General features: G+C 46.2%; 1 protein-coding gene across 3 annotated transcripts in view; it reads left to right on the forward strand.

Annotated features, from left to right (window-relative positions):
* The window catches only part of LOC119953671 (sodium-coupled monocarboxylate transporter 2-like), a 142,479-nt gene that overhangs the window by 49,279 nt on the left and 79,660 nt on the right, over positions 1 to 13,540 (forward strand). For all 3 annotated transcript variants that reach the window (XM_038778179.1, XM_038778180.1, XM_038778181.1), the window contains 2 exons: positions 157 to 222; positions 12,298 to 12,349. In XM_038778179.1, coding sequence (XP_038634107.1) covers positions 157 to 222; positions 12,298 to 12,349 — 118 coding nt within the window. The remainder of the gene's footprint in view (positions 1 to 156; positions 223 to 12,297; positions 12,350 to 13,540) is intronic.

Consider the following 13,540-nt stretch of genomic DNA (forward strand, 5'->3'; position numbering starts at 1 on the left):
TCAGGTGAACTCCATCATATACTTTGGGGTTCTCTAAACCCTGACAGACAGGCCTGTTCTGAGGTAGAAGTATTTTTAGTCGTTTAAAAATTCAGTTAGAAACTCTGAAGAAGTTTTAAGTTCTTCCAATTTTCTATCTTCCCTTCCCCCACACAGTATATAAATAGGAGATTTGGACGGGTGGTGAGATATCAAATCGTTTGTTCCTTCATGGTATACATGGTAAGTTCAAAGATAGATTTATGAATAACTTTCATTTATCTTTACTTGTATTAAAAGATAGTTTAAAATCACACTTTAACTTTCATTTGTTTCATTCAGAGGAGACAGAACATCAGCAGATCTCCCAAAATTTATGATAGTCATACGGGAGCACAGAACCTGAATTTTGCTGAAAAAATGAAGTTCTAATAGCTGAGAGTCTGCCAAATCTTAAGGTTATTGTGGTCTTTTCCTTTGCAGTAGAAGGATCCGGTACATTATTGGGTGGCATGGTGGCACAATAGCTAGCACTGTTGCCTCACAGCACCATGGACCAGTGGGGATGAAAATCCATATTCTCTGTAAAACATTGAAGAAATCAAGAAGCAACTATTTTGCTCAAAATCTCATGCAAGAGATTTCAAGCAGGACAAAGTGATCCTTCCCATCACCTCGGTTCAGATCCAACACTGGGCACTATGAGTACTTCTTCAAACACCATCCAGGAACACACATTGCCAAATGTGTGTCTACCGCTGCCCACAAGCTCACCCTACCTGCCAGTTATCATGACTTTAAACTTTATAAGCACTCTACCCCTCTCCGCCAAACAAATCCAGACATGGACCCACGAGGACCCCAAGCTGGCAAAACGACGCCACGTGATCCTAAGCAGCAGACCAACGAGCAGCTAAAGCCCGTCCTATCTAAACACCTAGAATTCAGCGCGGAAGATGGCATCATCCTGTGGGGAACCCGAGTGGTCACTCTTCGCCCACGCCAATGCCCAATCTTGAAGGAGCTACACAGTGGTCACCCAGATGAAGATGCTCGCACAGGGCTATATCTGGTGGCTCATAGCTTGACTCTGACATTTAACATTTGGTAAAATACTACCCGTCAGTCAGGAAGATCAGAACGGCGCTCACCCAAGGTCTCTGAAGCAAAGGGGTTGAATCCCAAAGCCTCAGGTACCTCGAGAATCTGTCCATTAGAGTTAGGCTAGCTTAGGGCAGCACGGTGGCACAGTGGTTAGCATTGCTGCCTACGGCGCTGAGGACCCGGGTTCGAATCCCGGCCCTGGGTCACTGTCCGTGTGGAGTTTGCACATTCTCCCCGTGTGTGCGATGTGCAGGATAGGTAGATTGGCCACTCTAAATTGCCCCTTAATTGGAAAAAATAATTGGGTACTCTAAATTTAAAAAAAAAAGAGTTAGGCTAGCTTTCTTGTTCTAATATGCAGATTTGCTAAAAAGTAATCCCGCCCATTGTGGGCGGGATTCACATCGGAACGCCTTGTGAGATTGAGTTGAATCTTGCGAAGCATTGCGATCCAGATAGATTCCTGGGGCAGGGTCTCCCAGCTTTCAGCGGACAGGCTGTGCCGCAGTGAGCTGCTTTTCTGGCGCAGTGTGGCAGGTGGTTCACACCCTCAGTCTATTGTTTCCCAACCTGGATGGGAAAGTGGAGTCAAAACAAGAGAACCAGAAAACAAATGATGATGTCTGGCAACCTGACAGGACCTTCAGGCCGTCAGAAACCGTCTACGTTCACAATTTTGGAGACAGGACCCCTTGGTTCTCATGTGTTGTAGTGAAAAAGACTGGCACCATGTTGTACAAGGTCAAGACCAGGGAAAAGACCATAAAAAACACTTGGACCATCTCAGGAGCATAGAAGCCTCAACTGGAGAAAGTTCTCTGGGCAGGATAACGCCCTCAACGTTCAATTGATTGGGTGCTGGTTTAGCACAGTGGGCTAAACAACTGGCTTGTAATGCAGAGCAAGGCAGCAGCACGGTTCAATTCCCGTACCGGCCTCCCCGAACATGTGGCGGAATGTGGCGACTAGGGGCTTTTCACAGTAACTTCATTGAAGCCTACTTGTAACAATGAGCGATTATTATTATTATTATTATTATTATTATTATTATTAATAATCAAACTGGTAGCAATGCGATGGAGAAGGATTTCCTGGAATTCAAAAGGGATGGTTTTCTCAACCAATATGTCGAGGAACCAACTAAAGAGCAGGCCATCCTACACTTTGTATTGTGCAATTAGAGAAGATCAATTAGCAATGTTGTGGTGTGAGGTCTGTTAGGGATGAGTGGCCATAATACGGTAGAATACTTCATTAAGATGGAGAGTGGCACAGTTAAGTCTGAAACTAGGGTCCTGAACTTAAAGAAAGCTAACTTTGACAGTATGAGATGTGCATTGGCTAGGATAAGCTGGCAAAAGATACTTAAGGAGTTGACGGTGGATGGGCAATGGCAGACATTTAAAAGAACACATGGATGAACTTCAACAATTGTACTTCCCTGTCTGGGTGCAAGAGTAAGATGGGGAAGGTAGCTCAACCATGGCTAACAAGAGAAACCAGGGATAGTGGTAAAGCCAAAAAGGAGGCATCTAAATTGGCCAGAGAAAGCAGCACGCCTGAGGACTGGGAGAAATTTAAAATTCAGCAGAAGAGGACAAAGGATTTAATTTGGATGTGAAAATAGAATATGAGAGTAAGCTTGCAGAAAACTTAAAAACTGACCACAAAAGTTACTATAGATATGTGAGGAGAAAAAGACTGGTGAAGACAAATGTAGATCCCTTACAGTTAGAATCAGGTGAATTCATAATGGGCGACAAAGAGATGGCAGACCAGCTGAACAAATACTTTGGATCTGTCTTTACTAAGGAGGATACAAATAACCTTCCGAGGGGACAGAGGGTCTGGCATGAAGGAGGAACTGAAAGAAATCCTTATTTGTCATGAAATTGTATAAGAACATAAGAACTAGCAGCAGGAGTAGGCCATCTGGACCCTCGAGCCTGCTCCGCCATTCATGAGATCATGGCTGATCTTTTGTGGACTCAGCTCCACTTTCCGGCCTGAACACCATAACCCTTAATCCCTTTATTCTTCAAAAAACGATCTATCTTTATCTTAAAAACATTTAATGAAGGCGCCCCTACTGCTTCACTGGGCAAGGAATTCCATAGATTCACAACCCTTTGGGTGAAGAAGTTCCTCCTAAACTCAGTCCACAAATCTACTTCCCCTTATTTTGAGGCTATGTCCCCTAATTCTGCTTTCACCCGCCAGTGGAAACAACCTGCCCGCATCTATCCTATCTATTCCCTTCATAATTTTATATGTTTCTATAAGATCTCCCCTCATCCTTCAAAATTCCAATGAGTACAGTCCCAGTCTACTCAACCTCTCCTCGTAATCCTACCCCTTCAGCTCTGGGATTAACCTAGTGAATCTCCTCTGCACACCCTCCAGTGCCAGTACGTCCCTTCTCAAGTAAGGAGACCAAAACTGAACACAATACTCCAGGCGTGGCCTCACTAACACCTTATCCAATTGCAGCATAACGTCCCTAGTCTTAAAATCCTTCCCTCTAGCAATGAAGGTCAAAATTCCATTTGCCTTCTTAATCACCTGTTGCACCTGTAAACCATTTTTTTCGACTCATGCACTAGCACACCCAGGTCTCTCTGCACAGCAACATGCTTTAATATTTTATCGTTTAAATAATAATCCTTATTTCTGTTATTCTTACCAAAATGGATAAACTCACATTAGTCAACATTGTATTCCATCTGCCACACCCTAGCCCATTCACTTAACCTATCCAAATCCCTCTGCAAACTTCCAGTATCCTCTGCACTTTTTGCTTTACCACTCATCTTAGTGTCGTCTGCAAACTTGGACACATTGCCCTTGGTCCCCAACTCCAAATCATCTATGTAAATTGTGAACAATTGTGGGCCCAACACGGATCCCTGAGGGACACCACTAGCTACTGATGGCCAACCAGAGAAACACCCATTAATCCCCACTCTTTGCTTTCTATTAATTAATCAATCCTCTATCCATGCTACTACTTTACCCTTAATGCCATGCATCTTTATCTTATGCAGCAACCTTTTGTGTGGCACCTTGTCAAAGGCTTTCTGGAAATCCAGATATACCACATCCATTGGCTCCCCGTTATCTACTGTACTGGTAATGTCCTCAAAAAATTCCACTAAATTAGTTAAGCACGACCTGCCCTTTATGAACCCATGCTCGTCTGCCCAATGGGACAATTTCCTTCCAGATGCCTTGCTATTTCTTCCTTGATGATAGATTCCAGCATCTTCCCTTCTACCAAAGTTAAGCTCACTGGCCTATAGAACATAGAACAGTACAGCACAGAACAGGCCCTTCGGCCCTCGATGTTGTGCCGAGCAATGATCACCCTACTCAAACCCACGTATCCACCCTATACCCGTAACCCAACAACCCCCCCTTAACCTTACTTTTTGTAGGACACTACGGGCAATTTAGCATGGCTAATCCACCTAACCCGCACATCTTTGGACTGTGGGAGGAAACGGGAGCACCCGGAGGAAACCCACGCACACAGAGGGAGGACGTGCAGACTCCACACAGACAGTGACCCAGCTGGGAATCGAACCTGGGACCCTGGAGCTGTGAAGCATTTACGCTAACCACCATGCTACCCTGCTGCTATAATTTCCTGCTCTCTGCCTACCTCCTTTTTTAAACAGTGGTGTTACGTTTGCTAATTTCCAATCCACCGGGACCACCCCAGAGTCTAGTGAATTTTGGTAAATTATCACAGTTGCATTTGCAATTTCCATAGCCATCTCTTTTAGCACTCTGGGATGCATTCCATCAGGGCCAGAAGACTTGTCTACCTTTAGCCCCATTAGCTTGCCCATCACTACCTCCTTAGTGATAACAATCCTCTCAAGGTCCTCACCTGTCATAGCCTCATTTCTATCAGTCACTGGCATGTTATTTGTGTCTTCCACTGTGAAGACCGACCCAAAAAACCTGTTCAGTTCCTCAGCCATTTCCTCATCTCCCATTATTAAAACTTCCTTCTCATCCTCTAAAGGACCAATATTTACCTTAGCCACTCTTTTTTGTTTTATATATTTGTGGAAACATTTACTATCTGTTTTTATATTCTGAGCAAGTTTACTCTCATAATCTATCTTACTCTTCTTTATAGCTTTTTTAGTAGCTTTCTGTTGCCCCCTAAAGATTTCCCAGTCCTCTAGTCTCCCACTAATCTTTGCCACTTTGTATGCTTTTTCCTTCAATTTGATACTCTCCCTTATTTCCTTCGATATCCACGGTCGATTTTCCCTCTTTCTACTGTCCTTCCTTTTTGTTGGTATAAACCTTTGCTGAGCACTGTGAAAAATCACTTGGAAGGTTCTCCACTGTTCCTCAACTGTTCCAGTCTGAAAAGTCTTTTCTCCCAGTCTACCTTAGCTAGTTCTTCTCTCATCCCATTGTAATCTCCTTTGTTTAAGCACAAAACACTAGTATTTGATTTTACCTTCTCACCCTCCATCTGTATTTTAAATTCCACCATATTGTGATCGCTCCTTCCGAGAGAATCCCTAACTATGAGATCATTAATCAATCCTGTCTCATTACACAGGACCAGATCAAGGACCGCTTGTTCCCTCGTAGGTTCCATTCAATACTGTTCTAGGAAACTATCGTGGATACATTCTATAAACTCCTCCTCAAGGCTGCCTTGACCGACCTGGTTAAACCAATCGACATGTAGATTAAAATCCCGCATGATAACTGCTGTACCATTTCTACATGCATCCGTTATTTCTTTGTTTATTGCCTGCTCCACCATAATGTTACTATTTGGTGGCCTATAGACTACTCCTATCAGTGACTTTTTTGCCTTACTCTTCCTAATTTCCACCCAAATGGATTGAACCTTATCCTCCATAGCACCGATGTCATCCCTTACTATTGCCCGGATGTCATCCTTAAATAACAGAGCAACACCACCTCTCTTACCATCCACTCTGTCCTTTCGAATAGTTTGATACCCTCGAATATTTAACTCCCAGTCGTGACCATCCTTTAACCATGTTTCAGTAATGGCCACTAAATCATAGTCATTTACGATGATTTGCGCCATCAACCCATTTACTTTATTCCGACTACTACGAGCATTCAGGTAAAGTACACTTATGTTGGCTTTTTTACCTCTGCTTTGAATCTTAACACCTTGATCAGTAACCTCACCTATGTTATATTTCCTCTTAACTTTTCTCCTAATTTTCCTTGTCGTTGAACCCATATCTTCATGTAACAACCTGCCGCGTCGCTTACCATTAATGTTTTTACTTTCAGTTTTATTCCTTTTAGTATTACTTTGCCTATTCACTGAGCTCCCCTCAGTTACTGTACCTTGTACTGTCGCCCTTTTTGATTTTTGACTATGGCTTCTCTGCCTTGCACTTTTCCCCTTACTTCCTTTGGTTTCTGTCCCTATTTTACTACCTTCCAACTTCCTGCATCGGTTCCCATCCCCCTGCCACATTAGTTTAAACCCTCCCCAACAGCTCTAGCAAACACCCTCCCCCCCCTAGGACATCAGTTCCAGTCCTGCCCAGGTGCAGACCGTCCGGTTTGTACTGGTCCCACCTCCCCCAGAACCAGTCCCAATGCCCCAGGAATTTGAATCCCTCCCTCTTGCACCATCTCTCGAGCCACGCATTCATCCTATCTATCCTGACATTCCTACTCTGACTAGCTCATGGCACTGGTAGCAATCCTGAGATTACTACTTTTGAGGTCCTATTTTTTAATTTAACTCCTAACTCCCTGAATTCAGCTTGTAGGACCTCATCCCGTTTTTTACCTATATCGTTGGTGCCTTTGTGCACCGCGACAGCTGGCTGTTCACCCTCCCTCCCCAGAATGTCCTGCAGCCGCTCCGAGACATCCTTGACCCTTGCACCAGGGAGGCAACATACCATCCTGGAGTCTCGATTGCGTCCGCAGAACCGCCTGTCTATTCCCCTTATGATTGAGTCCCCTATCACTATAGCCCTGCCATTCTTCTTCCTGCCCTGCTGCGCAGCAGAGCCAGCCACAGTGCCATGAACCTGCTTGCTGCTGCCTTCCTCTGGTGAGCCATCTCCCTCAACTGTATCCAAAGCGGTATATCTGTTTTGCAGGGAGATGACCGCAGGGGACACCTGCACTGCCTTCCTACTCTTTCTCTGTCTTTTGGTCACCCATTTTCTATCTCCCTCAGTAGCTTTCACCTGCGGTGTGACCAACTCGCTAAACGTGCTATCCACAACCTCCTCAGAATCGCGGATGCTCCAAAGTGAGTCCATCCGCAGCTCCAGAGCCGTCAAGCGGTCTAACAGGAGCTGCAGCTGGACACACTTCTTGCATGTGAAGGAGCCAGGGACAGTGGACGTGTCCCTGAGCTCCCACATCGCACACACATTTTGGGGCAATTGATGGGATTAAAACCTGATATGTCCCCAGGGCCTGATGCTCTGCACACAAGAGTACTTGAGGAAGTGGCCCTAGAAATAAAGGACGCATTGGTGATCATTATCCAGCATTCTATAGACTCTAGAAGAGTTCCAATCCATTGGACAGTAGCTAATGTGTGGAAATTGCTGGAGTCAATTATTAAGGATGAAATAACTGAGCATTTGGAAAGTGGGGACAGGATTGGTTCAAGTCGGCATGGATTCACTAAAAGGAAATGATGCTTGACAAATCTTCTGGAATTTTTTGAGGATGTGACCAGTAGAATTGACTAGGGTGAACCAGTGGATGGTGTGTATCTGGACTTTCAAAAGGCTGTTGACAAGGTCCCACACAAGGGATTAGTGAACAAATTAAAGCTCATGGTATTGGCGGTAATGTATTGAAGTAGATAGAGAACTGATTGGCAGAAAGGAATCAGAGAGTGAGAATAAACAGATCCTTTTCAGAGTGGCAGTCGGTGATTACTGGGGTACCACAGGGCTCAGTGCTGGAACCCAGCTCTCCCAATGTACCCACATTCCGGCGCCCCCGGACAGGCGCCGGAATGTGGTGACTAGGGGCTTTTCACAGTAACTTCATTGAAGCCTACTCGTGACAATAAGCGATTTTCATTTTCAATTTTTCATTTTCAATGATCCAGAAAAAGGATTTGCATGCAGTATCTCCAAATTTGTAGACAGCACTAAACTAGATGGCAGTGTGTGCTATGAGGATGATGCAAAGAGGCTGCAGAGTGACTTGGACAGGCTGGTTGAGTGGAAAATATTTGGCAAATGCAATATAATGTGGGTAACTGTGAGGTTATCCACTTTGGTGGCAAAAACAGGAAGGCAGATTATTCTCGGTATGGTGGCGGTTTAGGAAAAGGGGAAGTGCAACGAGACCTGGGCGTCATGGTGGAACAATCACTGACGGTTGGCATGCGGGTACAGCAGGCGTTGAGGGTTGGCATGCTGGTACAGCAGGCGGTGAGGGTTGGCATGCTGGTACAGCAGGTGGTGAGGGTTGGCATGCTGGTACAGCAGGCGGTGAGGGTTGGCATGCTGGTACAGCAGGCGGTGAGGGTTGGCATGCTGGTACAGCAGGCGGTGATGGTTGGCATGCTGGTACAGCAGGCGGTGATGGTTGGCATGCTGGTACAGCAGGCGGTGATGGTTGGCATGCTGGTACAGCAGGCGGTGAGGGTTGGCATGCTGGTACAGCAGGCGGTGAGGGTTGACATGCTGGTACAGCAGGCGGTGAGGGTTGGCATGCTGGTACAGCAGGCGGTGAGGGTTGGCATGCTGGTACAGCAGGCGGTGAGGGTTGGCATGCTGGTACAGCAGGCGGTGAGGGTTGGCATGCTGGTACAGCAGGCGGTGAGGGTTGGCATGCTGGTACAGCAGGCGGTGAGGGTTGGCATGCTGGTACAGCAGGCGGTGAGGGTTGGGATGCTGGTACAGCAGGCGGTGAGGGTTGGCATGCTGGTACGGCAGGCGGTGAGGAAAGCTAATGGCCTTCATAGCGAGCGGATTTGAGTATAGGAGTAAGAATGTCTTGCTGCAGTTATACAGGGCCTGGGCGAGGCCACACCTTGAGTATTGTGCACAGTTTTGGTCTCCTAGTTTGAGAAAGAACATTCTTGCTGTTGAGGGTGTCCAGCGAAGGTTCACCAGGCTAATTCCCGGGATGGCAGGACTGAGATATGAAGAAAGACTGGATGGACTGGGCTTGGACTGACTGGAGTTTAGAAGAATGAGAGGGATCTCTTCCAAACATATAAAATGCAGGCTCGAAAGGCCGAATGGCCTACTCCTGCACCTCTTTACATGTTTCTATGTTCTTGGAACCTTCCTTCAGGCAGGGGACTGAACCCATGTTAAACCCAAGAGTCATCACCCAAGAGAACAAAGATTCAGGCTCATAAATGGAGACTGAGGTGACTTGCCCACAGCGAATTCAACATTGCGAAAGAGCCCTTCAATGCTTGGATAGGAAACGACAAACCTCACCTTTGTTTATAAATTTAGAGTACCCAATTCATTTTTTCCAATTAAGGGGCAATTTAGCGTGTTCAATCCACCAACCTTTTTACAGCATGGCAGTCCAGTGGTTAGCACAGTTGCTCTACAGCTCCAGGGTCCCAGGTTCAATTCCCGGCTTGGGTCACTGTCTGTGCGGAGTCTGCACGTCCTCCCAGTGTCTGCGTGAGTTTCCTCCGGGTGCTCTGGTTTCCTCCCACAGTCCAAAGATGTGCGGGTTAGGTGCATTGGCTATGCTCTTATTGCCCTTAGTGTACAAAAAAGATTCAGTGGGGTTATGAGGATAGGATGGAGGTGTGGGCTTGGTTGGGTTCTCTTTCCAAGGGTCGATGCAGACTCAATGGGCCGAATGGCCTCCTTCTGCACTGTAAATCCTATGTTATTATATGTTACCTTGCACATCTTTGGGTTGTGAGGGTGAAACCCACGCAAACACTGCGAGAATGTACAAATTCCACACGGACAGTGACCCAGAGCTGAGATCTAACCTGGGACCTTGGAGCCGTGAGACTGCAGTGCTACCACTGTGCCACCGTGCTGCCCGACAATCCCCCATCTGATTCACACTCCCAGATCCAGTTCCACCAACAGTGGCCGTGGGCAGCGAGGCAAAGGCGGCCCATGCTCATGGGAGAAAGGGGGGGGGGCGATATGGGCTTGGGGTGGGGGGTGGCGAGGAATGTGATAACCCTCAGTAAGTCTACGGGGAACCATTCATCGATCTCCCCGTGGGGCTTGTGGAGTAGAGGTCCCATGGTAACTGCGGAGGTCCACCCAGCGGGGACTCGTCACCGAGCTCTTTAAGATCTGGACCGGGTGTCCTGTTAGTTCTGGGCTGGAATACCTGTGTTATACCCAATGGGTGTGGCTTTACTTTTGAGTTCACAATGAATCTGTTTAAACCGTCATCTTCGTGTTTCCTGGATCACTACAGGTGCAAATTGCTGCTCATCAATAAGTGGAGAAGAGACGAGCGGTCTGACAGGTTAGAGACCATCGAAGGTGTGAGAGAGGTAGTGATGAGGTAGAGCTGGGTGTCGTCAGCATACCTGTGGAAACTAATGGGTTTTTTGGATTTTGTCACCAAGGAGCAGTTCGCAGGAGTGGGCCAAGGATAAATTCTGAGGAACATGCCAGAGATCACAGTGTGAGAAGGGAAGCTGTTGCAGTGCTGAATTTAAATTACAGTGTGGTAGCGGGCTTGACCTGCCACCAGCGAACTTGCCCAGGGCAACCTGGAATACAGATTGGCTTCACACTCCATAAAGGTGGCCAGCTAGTTCCCATTATTGAGGCCCAATTGGGGTCATTTTACAGTGTTGCTGATGCTGAACTGGTGTTGGAACAATCCCCCTGTATCCTGGCCAGGGGATGATAGGAGCCAGCAGCTTCATTCCCCCAAAGAGGGGACATGGACATTCCTGTGATGGAGGCATTTTCCTGTGAGGAACGTTTAAATAGACTGAGCCTTTATTCCCTACAGTTTAAAAAATGAGATGTGATCTCATTCAAACATATCAAATTCTTACAAGGCTGGACAGGGTCAATGCAGGAAGGATGTTTCCCCTAGCTGGGGGTTTAGAACCGGGGACACAATCTCAGAATAAGGGGTAGGTCAGTTAGAACTGAGACGAGGAGCAGTTTCTTCACTCAGTGGATGGTGAATCTTTGGAATTCTCCCCCCGGAGGGTTGTGGAGGCTCAGTCGTTGTACGTGATCAATACTGAAATTGATACATTTCTACCTACTAGAAACATCGAGGGATACAGGGGTTGTGAAGTGTTTAAGTAGATCAGCTATGGTCCAATTGAATGGGGAAACAGGCTTGAAGCTGGGCTGAATGGCCTACATCTGATCCCATTTATGATCTTATGAAAGGCTGTCTCCACAGCCAAGCAGATGGGTTTCCTGTGGGTCCACCTTCTGCCCTTTGAAATCTTTAATTGTATGCCTCAGAGTACACCTCCATGTTGAGTCAGTGGTGTTGCCTGTTGCGTGGCTTTTGGGCTGGCTTTTGAAGCCCACCGTCATCCTTAATAAGATGGTGAGCATGATGATCACCAATTAGAAGGTCGCCTCCAGGAATATTGCTGAGTTTGTCTCACTGTCAACAACTGCAGGTTTGGAACCTTCATTTGGCACATCATAGAGATCTGAAGTTTGTGGGAAAACCCTGCCTATTAACTCTTTCTCTGTAAATACTGCCAGACCTGAGTATTTCCAGTGTTTTATGGTCGTTTAAATTTCCTGCTTCATCGCTCTTTTGCTTTGGTTGCGAAGCTAAATTTTCCACCTGCAAAATCACTTTGGAGTGGAAATATGTGCATGATTTGTAATTAGTCTCAGTCTGGATCAACAATCGAAGCACTGCTCCTGCATCCCATTATGTGGCTAACTGACACCTGAATCACGAGCAAAGTTAACAGAAAATGAGCAAGAATTTAGCATTTTTGAGTTTCTGGGAATATGAAAACACAGCTTGATGAAACTACTTTAAGAAAGGAACACATTATGCTGCAAAAGCTGGAAGTGATCTCAACAACTTTGCTTCCTCCTCATCATTATGGCGCCAAATAAGCTGAAATTTGAAATGTTTGATGTGGAACCAATTTACTTGTTAACTGTGTGTTGTTGTTTGGTTTGTAGTGTGTGACATGGTGTCTTATGTTTTGACAATCTGAAGGATCACCTTGACTGCACTAACTATAGTTCATTTACTTTACAGTTCTTTTATCTTGGCATTGTGACATATACGCCCTCGTTTGCACTAAGTCAAGGCAAGTTGTACATTTTCTAATCGTTATTACTTTAGTTGTTCCACAGTAAGTACTGTTGTGAGTCTCGTCTCTGTTCATCAATTTTGTAATAAGTTATGTCACCATGTATAAAGTGAAAAGTAAAGGGTGTGAAAGTTTGAGAATTCCCTCCACAAAGGATGTGTGATGGAGCAGAATTCTTCCGCACTGAAACACAACTGCACAGACACCAGCCCAAGATGCAGGGGCAAGGCTGTATGGTCAGAACAGGCTGCTGGTGTTTGTGAGGATGATCCACCATTACCTGTCTCAATAACCCTTGGAATGCAGAGCAGCTCCAGCCAGTCCATCTGAGGTATCCTGAAACCATCTGGGTGAAAGAAAAATAAGTAACAGTGGTTTCCATCTCTAAAAGGAGGCGTTTTGCTTCAAAGGGCAACATGGTAGTACAGTGGTTAGCACAGTTGCTTCACAGCTCCAGAGTCCCAGGTTCGATTCCCGGCTTGGGTCACTGTCTGTGTGGAGTCTGCACGTTCTCCCTGTGTCTGCATGGGTTTCCTCCGGGTGCTCCGGTATCCTTCCACAGTCCAAACATGTGCAGGTTAGGTGAATTGGCCATAATGAATTGCCCTTTGTGTCCAAAAAAGGTTCGGTGGGGTTACTGCATTATGGGGATAGGGTGGTGGTGTGGGCTTAAGTCGGGTGCTCTTTCCAAGGGCTGGTGTAGACCCGATGGGCCGAATGTGCCTCCTGTACTGTAAATTCTATGTAGAAGCAATTACCGTTCTGTGTAGAAAGAGCCTGATTCTCCTCAGAATGCCCAGTGGTCAACTGTGTAACTAAAGCAATGTTTTGATTGACAGCTCCTGGACCACATCAAACAGAGTTAAGTGATTTCCATTCACCTCACTCCCTTGAATGACTTTGAAGTAGTCAGCAGTGAAACTAACAAGAAGCACCTAACTCTGTTTGATATGGTTCAGGAGCTCTCACCCCTGAAGGGAGATGAACAGAGCAATGCTGACAGCTGGGGGGTGTGTGGAAGCTGTCAATCACAGCCTAGTAAGCTCAGGGAAGGTGGTAAAAGAGGGGGAGGGGTGGCATTGTTAGTCAAGGACAGTATTACAGTGGCAGAAAGGACGTTTGATGAGGACTCATCTACTGAGGTAGTATGGGCTGAGGTTAGAAACAGGAAAGGATAGGTCACCCTGT

Source organism: Scyliorhinus canicula, chromosome 18 (genome assembly GCF_902713615.1).
Source record: "Scyliorhinus canicula chromosome 18, sScyCan1.1, whole genome shotgun sequence".
Taxonomy (NCBI): domain Eukaryota; kingdom Metazoa; phylum Chordata; class Chondrichthyes; order Carcharhiniformes; family Scyliorhinidae; genus Scyliorhinus; species Scyliorhinus canicula.